Raw genomic sequence first — 19,973 nt, 5'->3', positions numbered from 1 at the left:
ATTAACTTTATGTTCATCTTTATTAGTGGCTCATTGGTTTTGAAGTGTACTTTTCCTAAATTGAGGTATTGATCTTCATGCCAAGATTTCTTCCCTTTTAGCATTTTGTTTCCCCTCAAGCCCTATGCTTTGCCTTCTCATTATACAGGCAATCTGTCCAGATAATTTTACTGGGAGTTACTCCCTGGTTTGATGAGGTCCTTAGTTCCAGTTACCTAATCAGAACAATAATATATTAACACCAAACAAATCACAGTCAGATCAAGACAGTGGATAAATTTTTATTGAGCCACTTAGTTTACAACATGAGGTAAAAGGAAAAAGTTCTCCTTGACCAGTATTTTACACAGCTGTAGGAAAGTATTTTAGACTTCAGGGATTCATAAGGGATTACATCTCTCAAAAGCTGGGATCAGGTAAACAAATTTTATTAACTCCTTGAATTTTCCAGTTGACTCTTCCTTTACCATAGTAACAAGTTCTAACAAGTTATGTAAGTTTCTTCAAGGCCAAGTTTTATCATTGTTGCTAATATCCTTAGAGCTGAACTATTTCAGTCAATATCCACTAATTCCACTTCAAAAATGAGTTTTGCATTTGGTGGAATTCTGTTGAAGAAGTCAAGGTACATTTGATAAAAAGTGCCCCATAACCTTAGTATAGGATAGGCTGACTAGATAGGCTCACTAGATAAATTGAGCTTGGACTAGGATCCTCCTTACCTGGATGCTTTACAAGTACTCCTAAGGTAGCCACCACTTAGTGAAGACTATTAAGTACTCCAAAAAAAAAGGTAATGTCATTCTAGCTGGGAAAATACACACACACACACACACACACACACACACACACACACGTTCTAGCTGGGAAAATACACACACACACACACACCGTATTAAACTTTTTATGAGGTAGTACGTAATATCTACTGTGCATTTTAAGATGCTAAGTTCAAGGCCAGGTATGGTACCTCACACCTGTAATCCCAGCACTTTAGGAGGCTGAGGCGGTGGATCACCTGAGATCAGGAGTTCATGACCAGCCTGGCCAACATAGTGAAACCCTGTCTCTACTAAAAATACAAAAACTAGCCAGGTGTGGTGGTGCACACCTGTAGTTCCAGCTACTAGGGAGGGTGAGGCAGGAGAATTGCTTAAGCCTGGGAGGCAGAGGTTGCAGCAAGCTGAGATCACGATACTCCAGCCTGGGTGACAGAGTGAGACTCTGTCTCAAAAAAAAAAAAAAAAAATGCTAACTTAACAGTTACATAATTTGTATGTGCATCAGATTGGTCTTGAGATGCTTCTTTACATGGGAGAGGGAGCTGCTGCAGCTGACCATTTGATTTTTTTCCCCCCCGCGAGACAGAGCCTTACTCTTTTGCCCAGGCTGGAGTGCAGTGGCATGATCACGGCTCACTGCAATGTCTGCTTCCCAGGTTCAAGCGATTCTCCTGCCTCAGCCTCCAGGGTAGCTGGGATTACAGGCCTGCACCACCACGCCTGGCTAATTTGTGTATTTTTAGTAGAGGCGAGGTTTCACCATGTTGGCCAGGCTGGTCTTGAACTCCTGACCTCACGTGATCTGCCTTCCTTGGCTTCCCAAAGTGCTGGGATTACAAGCATTAGCATGGCGCCCAGCCTGGCCATTTGATTTTGAAAAGCTAAGAGAGCTATTATATTCCCAAATATGTTTATCTGCTAAGACTACAGAAAGCTGCCTTCCAAAGGAATTGTTTTTTCAAACTTAATCTTACGGGTCCAAGAGGAATGGAACCAACAAAAGCCATAAACTACCTTCCCTCTTACCTACTGGATTGGTCTGGTCTTAATGGTCTGGAGTCATTCCTTATTCTTTTTTAAATGTTCATAAACTGGACTTTCAGTGAGTATTGTCATTAGTAGTAATAATAAATGCTTATGCTAACACTGTTGATTCTGTGGTCTCCTTCAGTTCACAACTGGTAATCTCCTACATCTATTCCATTTCTAAGCTTTGAATTTAATTGCCTGAAATTACGTTGTACCATAAAATTACCATGAGCCATATTTGCATCCTACTTTGCTACAGTTTGTACTGGGCATGGTAACTTTTCTTAAACTTAAAAACATTAAGAATTGCTGCTTAAGCTTGAACTTCACAGTTAAGGTCTTGAAAGTTAAGAATTTGAATAAGAGAAACAAAAATTATAGCTGAGGTTTGAACTTTATACCAATAGAAAATACTATTGTCTATTGGAGGTGCTGACACATAAGCATCTAAAGATCAGGAAGACTAGTCTGGACAGGATTCTTGATCCAGAAGTTTGCCTAGACAGCATCTTTCACATCTTCAGGTGATCTACAGGTTTTTTTTTTTTTTTTTTTAAACTTTAATTATGAAGGGAAAAAAGGATACTTGGCATCAGGCTGTCCTTTCTTTCCATAAGCCCATTCTGGTTCAATCTCCAGTCGAGCCTTTTCTCCTTTACTCATAGTCAAGAGGGCTTCATCCCACTGAAGGCAAGAACAAAATAAAAACTAATGGTATTCTGCAAAAAGCACATGTAATACCAGGACAGTAAAGACAAGATTGTATGTTAAACACAGAATCTATTACTATAGATTTCACTATATTCTAAGGTAATGTACTTCAGTTGAGTCCCTAAATCTTTGTCTTCCATTTCTTCAACAGAAAAAAATAAGGGTATTTTAAGCAGGGCTTTTTTAATGTGAAAAGAACCTTTTGGGGCTCATGCCTGTAATCCCAGCACTTTGGGAGGCCGAGGTGGGCAGATCACTTGAGGTCAGGAGTTCGAGACTAGCCTGGCTAACATAGTGAAATCCCATGTCTACTAAAAATAAAATAAGCTGGGTGCGGTGGCGGGTGCCTGTAATCCCAGCTACTCGGGAGGCTGAGGCAGGAGAATCACTTGAACCCAGGAGGCGGGGGTTGCAGTGAGCCAGGATTGTGTGACTGCACTCCAGTCTGGGCAAGAGAGGGAGACTCCATCTCAAACAAAAACTTTTTGTAAACTGTAACATGCCATATATTATGAAAATCAGTTTGTTATTAGCACCATCATAAAAACAACCTGCAACGCTTTTACATCACAGGACAAACGACTTTATTTTTATTGGAATATAATGGCAAGTACTCACTGTAAAACTGTTTTAAGATTACCAAATTGTAATAGTGGAGTCATGTTGGCACATAAAATACAATTTTTTTCTTTTTTTTCTTTTGAGTTGGAGTTTCGCTCTTGTTGCCCAGGCTGGAGTGCAATGGTGTGATCTTGGCTCACCACAGCCTCTGCCTCCTGGGTTTAAGTGATTCTCCTGCCTCAGCCTCCCTAGTAGCTGGGATTACAGGAATGCCCAGTTAATTTGGGAAATACAGTTTTTAAAATGTTACGGCACTTTTGCAAAAGTGCAAAAGGTAAAACTAACTTTTCAAAGAAACAATAAAAGGCTTCTGGGTTGGCCTCTCCATATTTTCCAAATTTGGATCTTAAAGCTAGTTGCCACAAACAGTTAAGTTCACATCACCACAGGGATAATATTCCTAATACTATATGCTCTATTGAAATACAACAATCATATAAAGCTCAAGGGACAAAGTTATGGTGGTCACATTTGGAAAATAAGAATAAGGTAGACTAGCCGGACATGGTGGCTCACGCCTGTAATCCCAGCACTTTGGGAGGCTGAAGAGGGTGGATCACTTGAGGTCAGGAATCAAGAGCAGCCTGACCAACATGATGAAATCCCGTCTCTGCTAGGAATACAAAATTAGGTGAGAGGTGCATGCCTGTAATCCCAGTTATTCCGGAGGCTGAGGCAGGAGAATTGCTTGAACTCATGAGACAGAGATTGCAGTGAGCTGAGATTGCACCATTGTACTCCAACCTGGGCAACAAGAGCGAAACTCTATCTCAAAAAAAAAAAAAAACAAAAAAACCCAAAAAAACCAAAAAAACCAAAAAAAACAGTATGGCAGACTAGAAGAAATTTACCAGTATGCAAATAAGTTACAGAAATAGAAAAATAGTCCAATTTGATACATACTTGCTATCAACTTGGTATGGGCAGGTAACAATTTGTTTTAGAGATGGAGTCTCGCTCTGTTGCCCAGGCTGGAGTGCAGTGGGGCGTGATCTTGGCTTACTACAATCTCCACCTTCCGGGTTCAAGCAATTCTCCTGCCTCAGCCTCCCAAGTAGCTGGGACTACAGGCGAGTGCTACCACGCCCAGATAATTTTTTGTATTTTTAGCAGAGACGGGGTTTCACAGTGTTAGCCAGGATGGTCTCGATCTCCTGACCTCATGATCCGCCCACTTCGGCCTCCCAAATTGCTGTAATTACAGGCTTCAGCCACCATGCCTGGCCGGGGCAGGTAACAATTATAAGTTATGCTCAACTAAACCTTTAGTTTCAAGATATTTTATGTTCTGTATATGATTGTCTGAACCATATCTTAGTTCCTATAACTGCATTTAAATAGGCATTTCAGTTACTGGTGTCTGATGTTCTGACAATAACAATTTAAAACAAACAATGGGCACAATGGGCAGGCCCTAGCATGATTCATAGAAGGTGACAGTCCATCCTGCTCTTTTATCTTCTTTTGTACACTGTAATGGTCAGTATGGGTCAAGCCTAACTTCCCCTTTTCTCAAAGTTTCTTTCTGTTCTCTCTCACATATAAGTGTAGGTTAAAGCATGCTTATGTTTGAATGATTTTCTGGTATTGCAGCCTATGTTGTATGAGGTGAAAAGGCTACAGAAACAAACTCTGCTTCTATGAGTACTTCAGTGGAACAGATATTTTACCTTTGCAAATTATATGTAAATGGTACAAACGTCCTGTAAGACGTTTTACAGGAAGCTTAAAGACAAATTTAGAGGGCCAAATGTTCTGACAAAGACTTACTTTATGAAGAAAAATAATAAAATGGGTACACATGGAAGGGACTATCATTTAAGCCCCTGTTGTATTAGGTACTTCCAAGTTATGCTCATTTAATCTTCTAACAGCCTTGAGGTAGGCAGTACTGTCCTCATTTTATAGATAGTGAAACTGAGACCCAGACAACTTGTGCAAGATCAGCTAGCAATGATTATACCGAATTTGTCAGACTCCAAAGTCTGTTTCCTTTGTATTATATCCCCAAACCTAATTATTTAAGGCACCATACCAGAAGCAGCATGTGCCAGAATATCTACTGATTCACTGGCATTCTTTACTTACTCCTCTGATAACTTTGCCTACTCCGACCTTAAAACTTAAAGGCTTGGCATTTTTCTTCTTCTTTGCACCTGTAAAACAGATTTTCCTTATAATTAATGATATACTCTAATTTATTATTAAGAAATTTCCATTGGAAATTATTAAATTCCAATGCAAAAATATAGTGGTTTGATTTCAGAATTACAATACTATATTTTAAAAGAAAGAAAAATCTACAAAGTCAGATCATCCATCAATAAAATTCTGGCTATAAAAATAATTACATTCTTAACAAAGGGTAGAAGGGCAGGACCTATACTTATATCACAAAACAGCATACTATCCTGCCTTTTCTACTCAAATGCTAATGCCTTACTTTTGGACATTAACCAGGTTTAGACTGAGATTCCTTATCTTTTGCTTTCCAATGAATAAGAGGTCTTTAGCCAGCCAATAATCAGGGAACTGAAGACCTCTTCCAAGTAGATCTTAGGGGGAAGTATGTCTGGATAAAAGTAGGTGACAGTCAGGAAAAAGGTACTCCTAACTACTCATCTGTCTGCCACCCAAGTATTTCGAATCTCTTTAAGCCAAAATCGTAAGATTACATTTAGACTTACTTGTTTGAATATTAGTATCAAAAACAGTCCCATCTTGTAGTGTTCCTGTATACCAGCAATGAACAACATCTCCCTTTTTGGGAAAGTTGGTTTTATCTCCCTTTTTCAGAACAGATTTAGTATATTTTGGTGGACCCTAAAAACAAAACACAACACACACACACAGAGTTATTAATTTGTGTACTTTAAAAGAATGACAAACAATAGCCAACAATGACCAACGTCAGTTTAAAGAGTTTGATGGATTTGGTAATAAACAAACAAACAAAACACTCAGTATCTAATTTCAGGGCTGTGATGTGACTATTAGTAACTTACACATCTATAATTTCAAATAACTTCCAGCTTCTTTGGAAGCCTCAATTCTTCTAATAAGATTCTGTTAATTACTCACCAAACCATAACATGATTTCAGTTATTTCCTAAAGTTAAAAAAAATTACTATTTAATTCCTATGAAATCATAAGGCATTAAAATAAGGGATGGTGACTTCCTCCCACAAAGATTTGAACTGTTTTAGCAGCAATAATTGATATTACTAGGTGTTTTTATTATATCCAATTAGAATGAATACAGTGATATTGCCTCTGACCCTGATTTGGAAAATAAATTCACACAATGGATGACATTACCTAAAGAAATAACAGGCATATTTCCTAGAACAAAGTAGGATTATCAGGGTCTTCTAAAAAAAAAGGTTACAGATTAATCTGATCAATAGTAATTCATATATGAGAGGAAAGCAGACAGAGGAACTGTCAAGAATCTTAGGGAGTTAATTAAAAAAAAGAGGTGTACCAAATTTAAAAGTATCCTCCTTACCTGATATCTATTTGGTTTCTAAATTCAGACCAAATTCAGAGGGATCTGCATTATCCAAATCTGTATTTAGTTTCTAAATTTCATAAAATAAATAACAAAGGTGTGGGTGGATATCAAATATTTCAAATCTATTAGTTCCTGAGTTTGAAAAGCAAGATAAAGTGTTTTCTTTATTCCTGGCGTATTTCTTTTTTTTTTTTCTTTTTTTCTTTTTTTTGAGATGGAGTCTCACTCTTGCCAGGCTGGAGTGCAACGGTGTGATCTCGGCTCACTGCAACAACCTCTGCCTCCTGGGTTCAAGTGATTCTCCTGCCTCAGCTTCCCGAGTACCTGGGACTACAGGCTCCTGCCACCATGCCCCACTCATTTTTTGTATTTTTAGTAGAGACACGGTTTCACCATGTTGGCCAGGATGTTCTCAAACTCCAGACCTCGTGATCCGCCCGCCTCGGCCTCCCAAAGTGTTGGGATTACAAGTGTGAGCCACAACGCCTGGCCTATTCTTGATCTATTTCTAATTGGTCAAGGTATGCAAATTTTTATTCGCTTTCATTTCCCTAGCTGAAGGTTTTATCCTTTTCCAAAACTTGTAAGTAAAAATATCTGTGCTGGGTGCAGTGGCTCACACCTGTAAACTCAGCACTTTGGGAGGCCAAGGTGGGTGGATCACTCGAGGTCAGGAGTTTGAGATCAGCCTGGCCAACATGGTAAAACCCCATCTGTATTAAAAAATTAGGTGGGTGTGGTGGCGTGTGCCTGTAATCCCAGCTACTCGGGAGGCAGAGGCAGGAGGATCACTTGAACCCAGGAGGCGGAGGTTGCAGTGAGCCGAGATAGCACCACTGGGCCACAGAGCGAGACTCCATCTTAAAAAAAAAAAGTCTGAGCTCCTTGCAAATAGTCTACCTCTTGGACAAAAGATTCTCTCCCTGACCAAACCCTAGCTAGGATCCTCTGAGCCCTCTTCTCCACAAGGCTTCAACCTTGCACTATAAAGATGTGAACAAACACAAGTTTCAAATAGCTCAATGCCTTATTCCTAGGAGGACCTGATCTCTCCTTAAAGTGCCTGCCCAAGAAAACTTAAGGCTGCCAAAAAAATTTACTGTTTGTTCCAGCCAACGCCTGAAGATGAAGATATGACCCTGTCTCTAAGTCTCTATAGGAGCCTAACTTTGATAAGCACCAGTTGGCAAACTCAGATAGGTTTCTTATGGACCGACCCCCACTTCCTACTTTTTGTAATTTTTCACTTCCCTAACTCTGCTTAAATCCCTCCCTACTCCCTCATTCTTTTTTTTTTTTTTCTTGAGACAGAGTCTCGCTCTGTCTTCTAGGCTGGAGTGCAGTGGCACCATCTCGGCTCACTGCAAGCTCCACCTCCCGGGTTCACGCCATTCTCCTGCCTCAGCCTCCCAAAGTAGCTGGCACTACAGGCGCCCGGCTATTTTTTATTTGTATTTTTAGTAGAGATGGAGTTTCACTGTGTTAGCCAGGATGGTCTCGATCTCCTGACCTTGTGATCCTCCCGCCTCGGCCTCCCAGTGCTGGGATTACAAGGTGAGCCACAGGGCCCGGCCCCTTCATTCTTTTAAAAGGCCCAGTTACCTCTCCACAAATCAGACAGGAGTTCAGCTCTTTCCCCTACTGTCAGTAGGCTGAATAAAATCTGTTTTCACCACTTTAATGTCCAATTGTGTTTATCACTGACACCTTCAGTCAGTCTTCTACTCAACTGCTAGAGTGATGTTAACAATTACTGCTTATAGTTTTGTGTCCAAAGGCCTAAACCATGCAGGATCTTAATCTATCCCTCCCTAAAGCTCCAGAATTCTATCAGCCTTTGAACTCTTGTCTCTTCCATGACCTTCTCAGTAGAGCAGGTGCACATGGCATATAAATCTTTCAATCGGCCAGGTGCAGTGACTCACACCTGTAAACCCAGCACTTTGGGAGGCCCATAAGGGTTCATCACCTGAGGTCAAGAGTTCAAGACCAGTCTGGCCAACATGGTGAAACCCCAATTTCTACTAAAAATACAAAAATTCACTGGGCATGGTGGCAGGTGCCTGTAATCCCAGATACTTAGGGGGCTGAAGCAGAAGAATCGCTTGAATCCAGGAGGCAGAGGATGCAGTGAGCCAAAATTGTGCTACTGAATTCTAGCCTGGGCGACAAGAGTAAAACTCTGTCAAAAAAAAAAAAAAGGAAATATTTCTATATATATATTTTTTCCTTTTTTAAGAGACAAAGTTTCAGTGTTGTAAGGCTGGAGTGATCATTCCACTGCAAAATACTGAGATATTTTACATTGGTGCAATCACGGCTCACTTAAAGGCTCAAGCAATCCACCTGCCTCAGCTTCCCAAAATGCTGGATTACAGGCGAGAGCCACTGTGCCTGCTTAATAATACTTCAAAAGTATAAAAACATTACTGTCTGTAAGGGAGCAATGAAAGGGAGAATGGCATGAAATAAGGCTAGAAAAATATGTAGGACATGCTAGAATCTGGGTTTTTATCTTTAGGACATTAGCCAATTAAGAGTTTTAAATAGAGAAGTTACAGAATCAGATATTTATTTATTTATTTATTTATTTATTTATTTATTTATTTATTTCTGAGACCGAGTCTCACTCTGTTGCCCAGGCTGGAATGCAGTGGCATGATCTCGGCTCACTGTAACCTCTGTCTCCCAAGTTCAAGCAATTTTCCTGCCTCAGCCTCCCGAGCAGCTGGGACTACAGCCTTGAGCCACCACACTTGGCTAATTTTTGTATTTTTAGTACAGATGGGGCTTCACCATGCTGGCCAGGCTGGTCTCGAACTCCTGACCTCAGGTGATCTGCCTGCCTCAGCCTTCCAAAGTGTTGGGATTACAGGCGTGAGCCACAGTGCCCAGCCAGATTTGTGTTTTAATCACTGTGACTGAAATATAAAGAACGACTTGGGAAGCAAAAGTAGAAGTGGAGAGACTTGTTAGGAAAAAAACTATTATAGTAGTTTAGGTTTAGACCAGGGTGCTAACAGTGAGGATGACAAAACATGAATGGCTTTGGGATATATTTTGGAGGCAGAATCACCAGAAGTTGGTAATGACTACATATGAAGTTGTTATCAAAGATGAAGTTATCAAATTTTTCGTTTGAGTACTTTTATACTAACTTCTAATTGCTAAGTGTGAGTTTCTTCGCAACTTATATTTTCTCTCCTGTACAATGCTCATTCATACCTTGAAAATTTTCCTCAACGCTATTTAATATATAATAGACAATAAATACATTGACAGTGACTGATTTAAAGTTCCGTAAGAGCTATTAGACAACAGTCTTTATATTAAAATAAAGGTAGAAATAAATAATACAGATACAATGTGCTTTGGAATGTATGCGGTTATGCATATATACAGCAAAGCCTCACATGGTAAAAATCCAGAGGAAGCAATGAGCCCAGGAGCTGGGTCTTAAAGGGAGCACAGAACTGACAAATAGGGAAGTAAAAGAACACTGTAAGGAAGAAATAAAATATGGAGGTAGGAAAGGGTATGATTTAGTAGACAATGAGCAGACATTTGTGGTCAAAGAAAAAAAAATTTTTTTTTCTGAGACAAGGTCTTACTCTGCTGCCTAGGCTGTAATGGAGTGGTACAATCTTGTCTCACTGCAATCTCTGGCTCCCAAGCTCAAAGGATCCTCCCTGCTCAGCCTCCTGAGTAGTTGGGACTACAGGCACACGCCACCATGCCTGGCTACTTTTTTTGGTAGAGACAGATTTCGCCATGTTGCCCAGGCTGGTCTTGAGCTCCTGGGCTCAAGTGATCCACCTTCCTCAGCCTCCCAAAGTGCTGGGATAATAGACGTGAGCCGCTGCACCTGGCCAAGAATATGTCCATACAGGCTGGGCGCGGTGGCTCGCACCTGTAATCCCAGCACTTTGGGAGGCCGAGGTGGGTGGATCACGAGGTCAGGAGTTCGAGAATAGCCTGACCAACATGGTGAAACCCCGTCTCTACGACAAATACAAAAATTAACCAGGCGTGGTGGCGTGCGCCTGTAATCCCAGCTACTCAGGAGGCTAAGGCAGGAGAATTGCTTGAACCTGGGAGGTGGAGGTTGCAGTGAGCCGAGATCACACCACTGCATTCCAGCCTAGGCGACAGACTGTCTCAAAAAAAAAAAGAATACGTCTATAGAAACATGGAATATGGAGCTTAGCAGCGGCCACATTTTGGAAGGCTTTGAATGCCAAGAATAAGAAATTTGGATATATATTGAAGACCAGTGGTGACCAATAACAATGGGAGTCACAAATGTAATTTTAAGTTCCTAGTAGCTGCACTTAAAAATGTAAAAAGAAAGATGAAGTATGTCTATGCCAGGCAGTGGTATGCCTGTAGTCCCAGTTATTCTGAGTATTCTGAGGCAGGAGGATTGCTGGAGCCCAAGAGTTCGAGTCCAGCCTGGACAACACAGCATGACCCTGTCTTTTTTTTTTTTTTGAGACTGAGTCTCGCTCTGTTGCCCAGGCTGGGGTGCCGTGGCATGATCTCAGCTCACTGCAACCTCCGCCTCCTGGGTTCAAGTTATTCTCCTGCCTCAGTCTCCCAAGTAGCTGGAATTACAGGTGCACGCCATCATGCCCAGCTAATTTTTGTATTTTTAGTAGAGATAGGGTTTCACCATGTTGGTCTCAAACTCCTGACCTCAAGTGATCTGCCCCCCTCAGCCTCCCAAAGTGCTGGGATTACAGGCACGAGCCACTGTACCTGACTGACCCTGTCTTTTTTTTTTTTTTTTGAGACAGAGTTTCACTCTTGTTGCCCAGGCTGGAGTACAATGGCACGATCTCGGCTCACCACAACCTCCGCCTCCCGGGTTCAGGCAATTCTCCCACCTCAGCTTCCCAAGTAGCTGGGATTACAGGTGCATGCCACCACACCTGGCTAATTTTTTGTATTTTTAGTAGAGACAGGGTTTAACCATGTTGTCCAGGCTGGTCTCGAACTCCCAACCTCAGGTGATCTGCCCGCCTCGACCTCCCAAAGTGCTGGGATTATAGGCGCGAGCCACCACGCCCGGCCTCCCAACCGACCCTGTCTTAGAAAAATAAAATACAAATTTTTAAAATGAAAAACTGTCTTATTTAAACTAAAACATCCCAAATACCATCATTTCAATAAGTAATCAATATAAAAAATACTGAGATATTTCACAATCTTTTTTTAAAAAAAGAAACGTCTAAATCACACCTTTGAAACTGAGTACATATTTTACTCTTAAAGCACATTTCAGTTCAAAGTAGCTAAAGCACTCTGTAGCCACATATGGTTAGTAACTATCATACTGAACCGGACAATTCTAGACAGCACTCAATTACTGAATATATTCTTCAGCAGGGTGTGGTTTGGAAAAGTATTGTCTTAGAAATATTATTAGAATACCCATTTTGTTGCTGACTGGATAAAGAAAGAGAAGGGAGGCAAGAAATGAACAATGTTTTTAACATTCCAGGTATGAGGCCTTGCTTTGAATGCTTGAAAATGGAAAAGGAATGAACATTTAAAATAAAAGAAGATGTTTGAGAGCATTACTCTTGAAGGAGACATGAGAAAGAAAAAGGAACGAAAAATTCAGAGAAATTTTAAGCTCAGAAGAAGGGAATGGCAATGGCTAGACATTCACATTTTGGCAATATAGAACACAGGAGCATATAATGAGAAGGGAGGCCAGGCACAGTGGCTCACACCTGTAATCTCAACACTTTGGAATGCCGAGGTGGGCGGATAACCTGAGGTCAGGAGTTCAAGCCCAGCCAACATGGAGAAACCCCATCTCTATTAAAAATACAAAACTCAGTTGGGTGTGGTGGTGCCTGCCTGGAGTCCCAGCTACTGGGGAGGCTGAGGCAGGAGAATCACTTGAACCCAGGAGGTGGAGGTTGCTGTGAACCAAGATGGCACCTCTGCACTCCAGCCTGTGCGACAGAGTGAGACTTTGTCTTAAAGACAAAAAACAAAAACAAAAACAGAGAAAGGAGTAAGAAGAGACTGAGAATTTGTGAGAAAATGTCAAATACATTATGTGAGCAATGAGCAATGTGATGGAGAATTGGGCAAAGGATAGTATAAATGCTGAGTAGCAATGAAACTAGAAAACATGCTTGGCTAATATTAAGCGTGAATTTATACCAGGCTCAAAAGGTTTTATGATTATGTGTGTATAATGCCTGCTCTCCAGTCCCAAAGCATAAAGACAGAGAGTAAACAATGAGGGTTAGCAAGGAAATGGACAAGAGGCTTTTGAATCTAGGATGCTAGGAAAACAGTCACAGTATGTAATTGGGCTCAGGCTGGCCAGTTAAATGAAGAGATTTTAAATAAAATGATATAGTTTAGGACCCTCATAAGCTCTCTCTAGATTGTCTCTAGCTCTTATGAACTTACCTTTTAATTTATTTATAACTTCTTAACTCCTTAATGAAATACTGTATGTCTCCTAAAACTATCCTTATTCAAATTTCCTGGACGGTAAACTATGTTGCCAGTTGCTTCTGAAATCTTTCAATAATAATTGCTCCATTTACCTTAGTAGCTACTCAATAGATATAACATTTATCAAATGTTAATTGTGATAAACTTTAAAATTGCTTTATGTGCACATATACCTATAAACATTAATTTCTGCTTTTTAGCCAATAGGAAAAGATCATGCAAAATTAACTAGCTTTAATCAAATAAACATCTATAATTGTATAACTGAATTTATACTTTCCACAAATACCCAAAAGCCACACTGTCATCAATAGCCTCACCTCTTTACAAGAACTAAATATAGATTATTATCACTGATACTAAGACTGCTGGCAATGAGTGAGCTTATATAGTAAGGTATTATCAGAAATTACAAGATTATAACCAATTCAGCTCTGCTAAGTCAGTTCTTAGTAGCTGATCTTAGCTCTACTAAGGCTGTCAATTTGCAGGAATGAATTAATCTGGTTCTTCAAACCTTTGTACCAAAATATAAAACCTGAGTTGGGAAAACTGAGACAGATGAACCCACAACCTGCAGCCAAGCCTGGATTATTTCTATTGCCAGGGACGCCATGTACATTAGAAAAAGCTAAAAATAATCAAAGAAAATGTATGTCATTTAGTCCAAGTTGGCCATAGAATCAAGGCCTTAAAATAGCTTTGAAAGCTCAGAAGGTCTGGACAGATGTGGAGGCAATATTAAATACAATATCAGAAGTGTTTCAAAGGATAGGCTAATAACTGTAAAGTACTAGTTCTTAGGATTATTTCTGTCTCAGTACACCTAAGGGAAACGGCACACTCCACTAAGTGTTTGGCTCACTGAAAGTGGTCATACTCAACCACCTTTCACTACGAGAAACTAGTGCAAATAATAAAGAAATAATACAATTTCTAGAATCCACATGATAAAATAAAAAAATACTATATACAGACCTCATCCAGGGTCTCTTCAGACTTGGTTTCTTTGGGTTTATCTTCATTAAGCTTCACATTTTTTACTTGCTCAGACACTTTACTTATACTTTCAGTACCCTTAAAACGCTGTAAGGAAAATGTTCTAACATCATACTCAGGACAGGCTAAAACCAAGGAGCAACATCAAGATTTTCAGCCTCTCAATTAAATGAACATCTGCATAATAAATACAGGTTGTATAACACAATTGTGAATAAATGGTCTAAGGAAACAAAGAGCAAAGAAATAATTTTGTTCATAATTTATTTTTAAACAATAAATTATTACCCTCAAACCAGCTTACAATATAAATTCTGAAATGAGAACCATGACCTTAGAAAGGCCAACGCATACCCAGAGATATAAACACTATTCAAATAACTCCTAAAGATTTTTTTCCTGTGGAAGATATTCATTTCATAGTAAACAAATATGGGAGAATGTCTTAAAATTTATTTTTGTAAAGGCTCAGCCTAAATCTAAACCAGACTTTAAATTCATTAGTGAAATGGAAACTTATTTTCTGTATAACATTTAATATATATAATAAAATGACAAAATACATTTAATATACACCATATGCTAAAGTAATATGGTAATACTACTGATCTAATGAATTTATAACTTCAGTGGCCTTAAAAATTTATTGTCTCAATTTAAGCCACAAAATCTAGACCCTTTGAAAATACTGAAACATTCTGCCATACTGCAGGTTAGCCTTGCTAGATTTGACAGCCTGACCACTTACGGTAATAGTTCAGAAAAATTACAGGTGGAAAAGCTCTAACACATTCAGCAAATAAATGCATTTTAAACATCTTTTTTGGAAATAAAATTTCAAAAGTGATGTTCTGTGAACAGAATCTAACAATACTCACCTTAGTTTCAAAAAGATGGTTATAGGCTGTAACCAAGTGGTCCTTGTTAGCTGTCTTGGCCACATTTTTAATGTTTCCTAATAATTTATGTTCTGCAAGAAACTATAAGGAAAAAAGCTGGGTAATCAAGATAACTTCTCCGGAGTAAGAAGTGTCTAACATTAGAAAACGACCCTTTTATGTTAGCAGTTGTGTTTTCAATACTACTAGTATTGAAGAAGAAATAAACTCTATAGTTTATACTCTACTTAATTATAAAAAAATGTAAGATAGATTTTTAAAAAATTGGGTATTTATAAGAATTCGCCACAAGACTGGAACTGCAGTGTTATGTACTGAACACAGTGGTTCATCCTAACCTTTTTCCTGTCAACACTCACGAAAAATAACATTTATACAGCAAGTATACTGTGGTGACTTGAGTCAGTTGCTCACTGCAGGAGGATACTTGGATGCAGTCCTTGAGAGTCTCCAGCCAGGTTGGGCATAGCTATCCTGAGGCATCTGTAACCCATTCCTAGCAGACTAGGAAGAGTCACTGTTACACACGCATGTAACGTAGGTATGTTGAGATTGCTATGCTTAACATTATATATATAATTGCTAAGTGTATTGGCTGTGGAGTCATATTATCTAGGTTAAAATCCTAGCTGACTGGGCTGGGCACGGTGGCTCATACCTGTAATCCCAGCATTTTGGGAGGCTGAAGCAGGCAGATCACCTGAGGTCAGGAGTTTTGAGACCAGCCTGGCCAACGGGACAAAACCCCATCTCTACTAAAAATACAAAAATTAGCCGGTCATGGTGGCACATGCCCGTAGTCCCAGCTCAGGAGGCTGAAGCAGGAGAATTGCTTGAACCTGGGAGGTGAAGGCTGCAGTGAGCCGAGATTGCACCACGGCACTCCAGCTTAGGTGACAGAGCAAGACTCTGTCTCAAAAAAAAAAAAGAAAAAAAAAAAATCCTAGCTGTCTGACACTAGACAAGGGACTAAGCTTGTCTGAAGACTCAGCCTCCATATCTGTAGTGGAAGATTAATAACAGCATCTATGTCAAAGAGTTGATATAAGGATAAAGTGCAAAAATCCATTTAATGCATTTAGCATAGAGCCTGTCACACAGTAAGAACTTAATAAATATTGGAATTATGATTAATACTGTATTTAATAACTCAAGGTAACAGCAGAATTCCTTTTCTCTCAAATATAAGACTGCTAAGATGGCAGAGGGACACTAAAACACTACTGCTGAAATAGCAAGTCACAATATATCTTTATCTCAAAATCACGTAATTGTGAGGATTTCCATAACTTCTTTGTTTCCTTATTTTATTCTGCTTCTTTTTCTGCCTTGTGGTCCTTGCCTAATTCCTAATTTTGTTACCTTTTCAAAGTTGTCCTTTGGCATCTTCTAAGCTTTTGAGAAAACAGTTAACATTATTAGCAGTCAACAGCTAACACTATCACTATTGTTTTTTTTTTTTTCTTTTGGTTTTTCTTTCAAAGATATGTTCTAAATAACAGCTGATGGGGAAAGGAGACAAAGTTGATTAAACGGAAGTAATCAGTTACCTTTAGCACGCTGGTGGTTTCTTGTTAAAAGATTCCAGAAAATACCCAAAGCATAAAAGCATAAACATCTCTTTGATATCTTATGATTAATAAAATAATTATTGTCAAGTATAGGTCTAAGTGTTAATGATCACTGGAGATTATTATTATTATTTTTTGAGACAGAGTGTAGCTCTGTCGCCCAGGCTGGAGTGCAGTGGTCCAATCTCGGCTCACTGCAACCTCCACCTCTTGGGGTGAAACGATTCTCCTGCCTCAGCCTCCCGAATAGCTGGGATTAGAGGTGCCCGCCACGAGGCCCAGCTAATTTTTTTTGTATTTTTAGTGGAAATTAGGTTTCACCACGTTGGCCAGGCTGGTCTTGAATGCCTGGCCTCATATGATTTGCCCGCTTTGGCCTCCGAAAGTGCTAGGATTACAGGAACCAGCCACCATGCCCGGCCGAGACTATGCATTTAAAAGATTAATATCATTTTGATAATCCAAGTCTGTTAAAATTGTTCCATGTGGCCCAGTTTTACATACGATTTCACACGGCATGATTTGTTTCATAAGAATATGATGAAGTACATGACTGAGGTATTATTAAATGTTAATATGTCTATTCTGAAATACGAATTGGCTTAAGAGAAAATAGTTCCATTAAAATGGGGTAAGATTCCCGACGCCTGTTCTTTCTTTTTCACCCTTGTACCTCCAAACATTGAGAATAGTTCTTGTTACAGATGTTGTATTAACATCTGCTAAACTAATCTAAGATGCAGATGCCAGGATAATGATTCAGGAAGAAGGAACTGAAGTTGGAGAGTTCTTGTATCTCCCCGTCATGACGGCCGCCCAAAGTGAAAATAAAATATAAGCTTCTCAAAATAACCCAGAAACAGTGGCTCAGGCCTGTAATCTCAGCACTTTGGGAGGCCGGGGCGGGAGGATCACGAGGTCAGGAGATCGAGACCTTCCTGACTAACACGGTGAAACCCCGTCTCTATTAAAAATACAAAAAATTAACCTGGCGTGGTGACACGCGCCTGTAGTGCCAGCTCCTCGGGAGGCAGAGGCAGGAGAATGGTTTGAATCCGGGAGGCGGAGGTTGCAGTGAGCCGAGATAGGGACACTGCACTCCAGCCGAGGCGACAGAGACTCCGTCTCAAACAAACAAAAAACCCAGAAACAAATTTTCTAAATGAAAAGTTTAGAATTTTTAAAACTGTATAGAAAACACAAGCAGGCTGCCGCTTGTAAGAGAATGCTGCGTGCACAACTATTCCAGCAATTTAAGAGATGCCCGAATGATCTTAATTTCCAAAGGAAAAACAAGCGTGACAAAAATAACTTGACTATAGACGGATGGTTAAGATGGAGACTATGCTGACAAATGGAGAGCGTACAGTATAAAGAATTCCAAATAAATTTTTTAGTCTGTTTATAACAATGACAGACCACCGCACAAGAGAAATGTGAATGTAGCTCCCTTAAAGTATAAAGGCGAAAAGGTCATTTAAAGGGTCGATATGTTAAAACAAAACTTTAGCCACAACCTACGGATTTTTAAAAAATCACACGCATTAATGTTCTGTATCTAGTAAATTGTTAAGAAAAGCAAGTTGGATACACCGTTCCCACAGAAATCTTCCCGTCCCTTCCCATTTCCCTAGTAGCCGGCGCCCCACTCCCAGGAGTCTCATCCACACCACTATTCCTCGGCCTCCCCGCCCTTGCCCCCAGTATCTTCGGGTTCCTATTTTTCTGGCCTCCACCCCCACTCAAGGATCCCAATGAGGTTCTAACTCTACAATTGCAGCCTGTGTGCTCCAAGAGATAAAGCTGCTCCCCTGCCCCAGCAGGGCACGCCCGAGGGGCGGGAGCGAGACCCAAAGCACACCCTGGGCCGCTCCGGCCTTCCCGGCCACCGGCCGCGGGAAGACGAGGGCGGGGGCACAGAGGAATACGGAATGTATGGGCATCTCCAGGGGGGTGAGGCGTCCCTCAGCCGCACCAGCCCGGCCGCCCCTACGCCTCCGGTACCGAATCTGAACCGTGTTCCTGCAGAAACTTGATAATGTCCTTCTTGGGCAGCTGCTCACTGCGCAGCTGCTCCACGGTCCACGCCCGCTGTGGAACAGCCGCCGCCATCTTCCCCCGCTGCCTCCGCTTTACTGAGCCAGCCCGCCGCAGTTCGGCATCGCCCCGCCCCCTAGGGCAGGGCATGACCACTCACGGAGGTCGAGGGGCGGGCCACTGCGCTAGCAGTCGGGATTGGGGCTTGTTTTTGAGTGACGTCAAGGATGTGCTATGAGGGTTTCTTTGTTCAGTCCAGGTTAAAAAACCTCCCGCGGTCGTCTCTGCAGTAGGCTGAGTTGAAGACTGCTAGCGATCTTCGATTCTGAGTTAGACCCCCTGTGAAGAGACCTCTGAGGGTAGCGACATTTATCAACCATTACCCACATGTATTACCTACGGCAGCTATGCCTTTAAAGTTCAGTCTATAACCTGTTAAAATAAAACAGCATTCAGGCTCCTTACTTCGTTTTATCTAGTTCTAGCCAAAAAATTCACACCTAAACTGCTTCAGTCCTTGTCGATCCGAAAATCCATATCCTATCATCTCCCTTTTAAAGATCACACAACTGAAACTTAAATACAAACTGCCCATCCCCTTCCCTCCATACAAATACGAGAAAGTTTGTCCAACACGAAGTTCAGAAACTTGAATAAACAATTTATAAAGAAGCTGCACTAAGGATGCCACTTGCTGATGAGAATGAGATTATTAATGCTCGTAACTCTGTGATGTATATTTTTTCTCAGTGCACGGGGAAACAAATTTACAGAGGTTACTCAAAGTCACGTTGAGAGAGAAGTCAGGAATTGTTTGATATAGAAATCTTTGTTAGAGTGGAATAATTGCACACCGACATTTATTATAATTCTATCTATAATAAAGATTTAATAGTTGAACATTAGGACTCCTTACTTAAAAAAATCTAGGCAGACTCTGGGCATGTTGCCTATGAGTTAGCTCTGCTATGCAAGGAGCATTAAAACATAAAAAATTCTGACGAATAGCTGGACCAGACCACGTTCACGTACCTTTAAACAATGAAAATATTAAAATAATGGGTTGCCACTCCTTGCACGGTGAAAACGAGACTTGGCATTTTGTTTTCTCAGCCCAGATAGAGATATAAGACAAATTATTCCATCTACACACTTTTGCTTTTCACCTTATATTCTGATTTAAAAGTACAAGGAATGAGGCACATTAGACGCTCAATAACATTAAGTTCACAAATTGATGGGTATTCCATTGTCCCAGGGTATATATTTTATAATAAATCTCTATTATGACATTTTAAGTGATTTAATCACGTTAGCAATGACGCC

The 19,973-nt window shown here is 40.4% G+C and overlaps 1 protein-coding gene across 1 annotated transcript; it reads right to left on the bottom strand.

Moving 5' to 3' along the window:
* Positions 1 to 255: 255 nt before the first annotated feature.
* On the bottom strand, positions 256 to 19,087 carry FKBP3 (FKBP prolyl isomerase 3). Its single transcript, XM_003901747.3, has 7 exons — positions 18,615 to 19,087; positions 15,019 to 15,120; positions 14,120 to 14,227; positions 5,831 to 5,966; positions 5,232 to 5,299; positions 2,398 to 2,495; positions 256 to 608 (listed from the first exon to the last, which is right to left on the bottom strand). The coding sequence occupies exons 1-7, from the start codon at positions 18,795 to 18,797 to the stop codon at positions 554 to 556; spliced, it is 750 nt and encodes a 249-aa protein (XP_003901796.1). The 5' UTR covers positions 18,798 to 19,087; the 3' UTR covers positions 256 to 553.
* Between the last annotated feature and the right edge of the window lie 886 nt (positions 19,088 to 19,973).

This window comes from Papio anubis, chromosome 7, assembly GCF_008728515.1.
Source record: "Papio anubis isolate 15944 chromosome 7, Panubis1.0, whole genome shotgun sequence".
Classification (NCBI taxonomy): domain Eukaryota; kingdom Metazoa; phylum Chordata; class Mammalia; order Primates; family Cercopithecidae; genus Papio; species Papio anubis.
The sequence above is the reverse complement of the archived record's forward strand: the minus strand, read 5'-3'. Positions and strand labels throughout refer to the sequence as shown.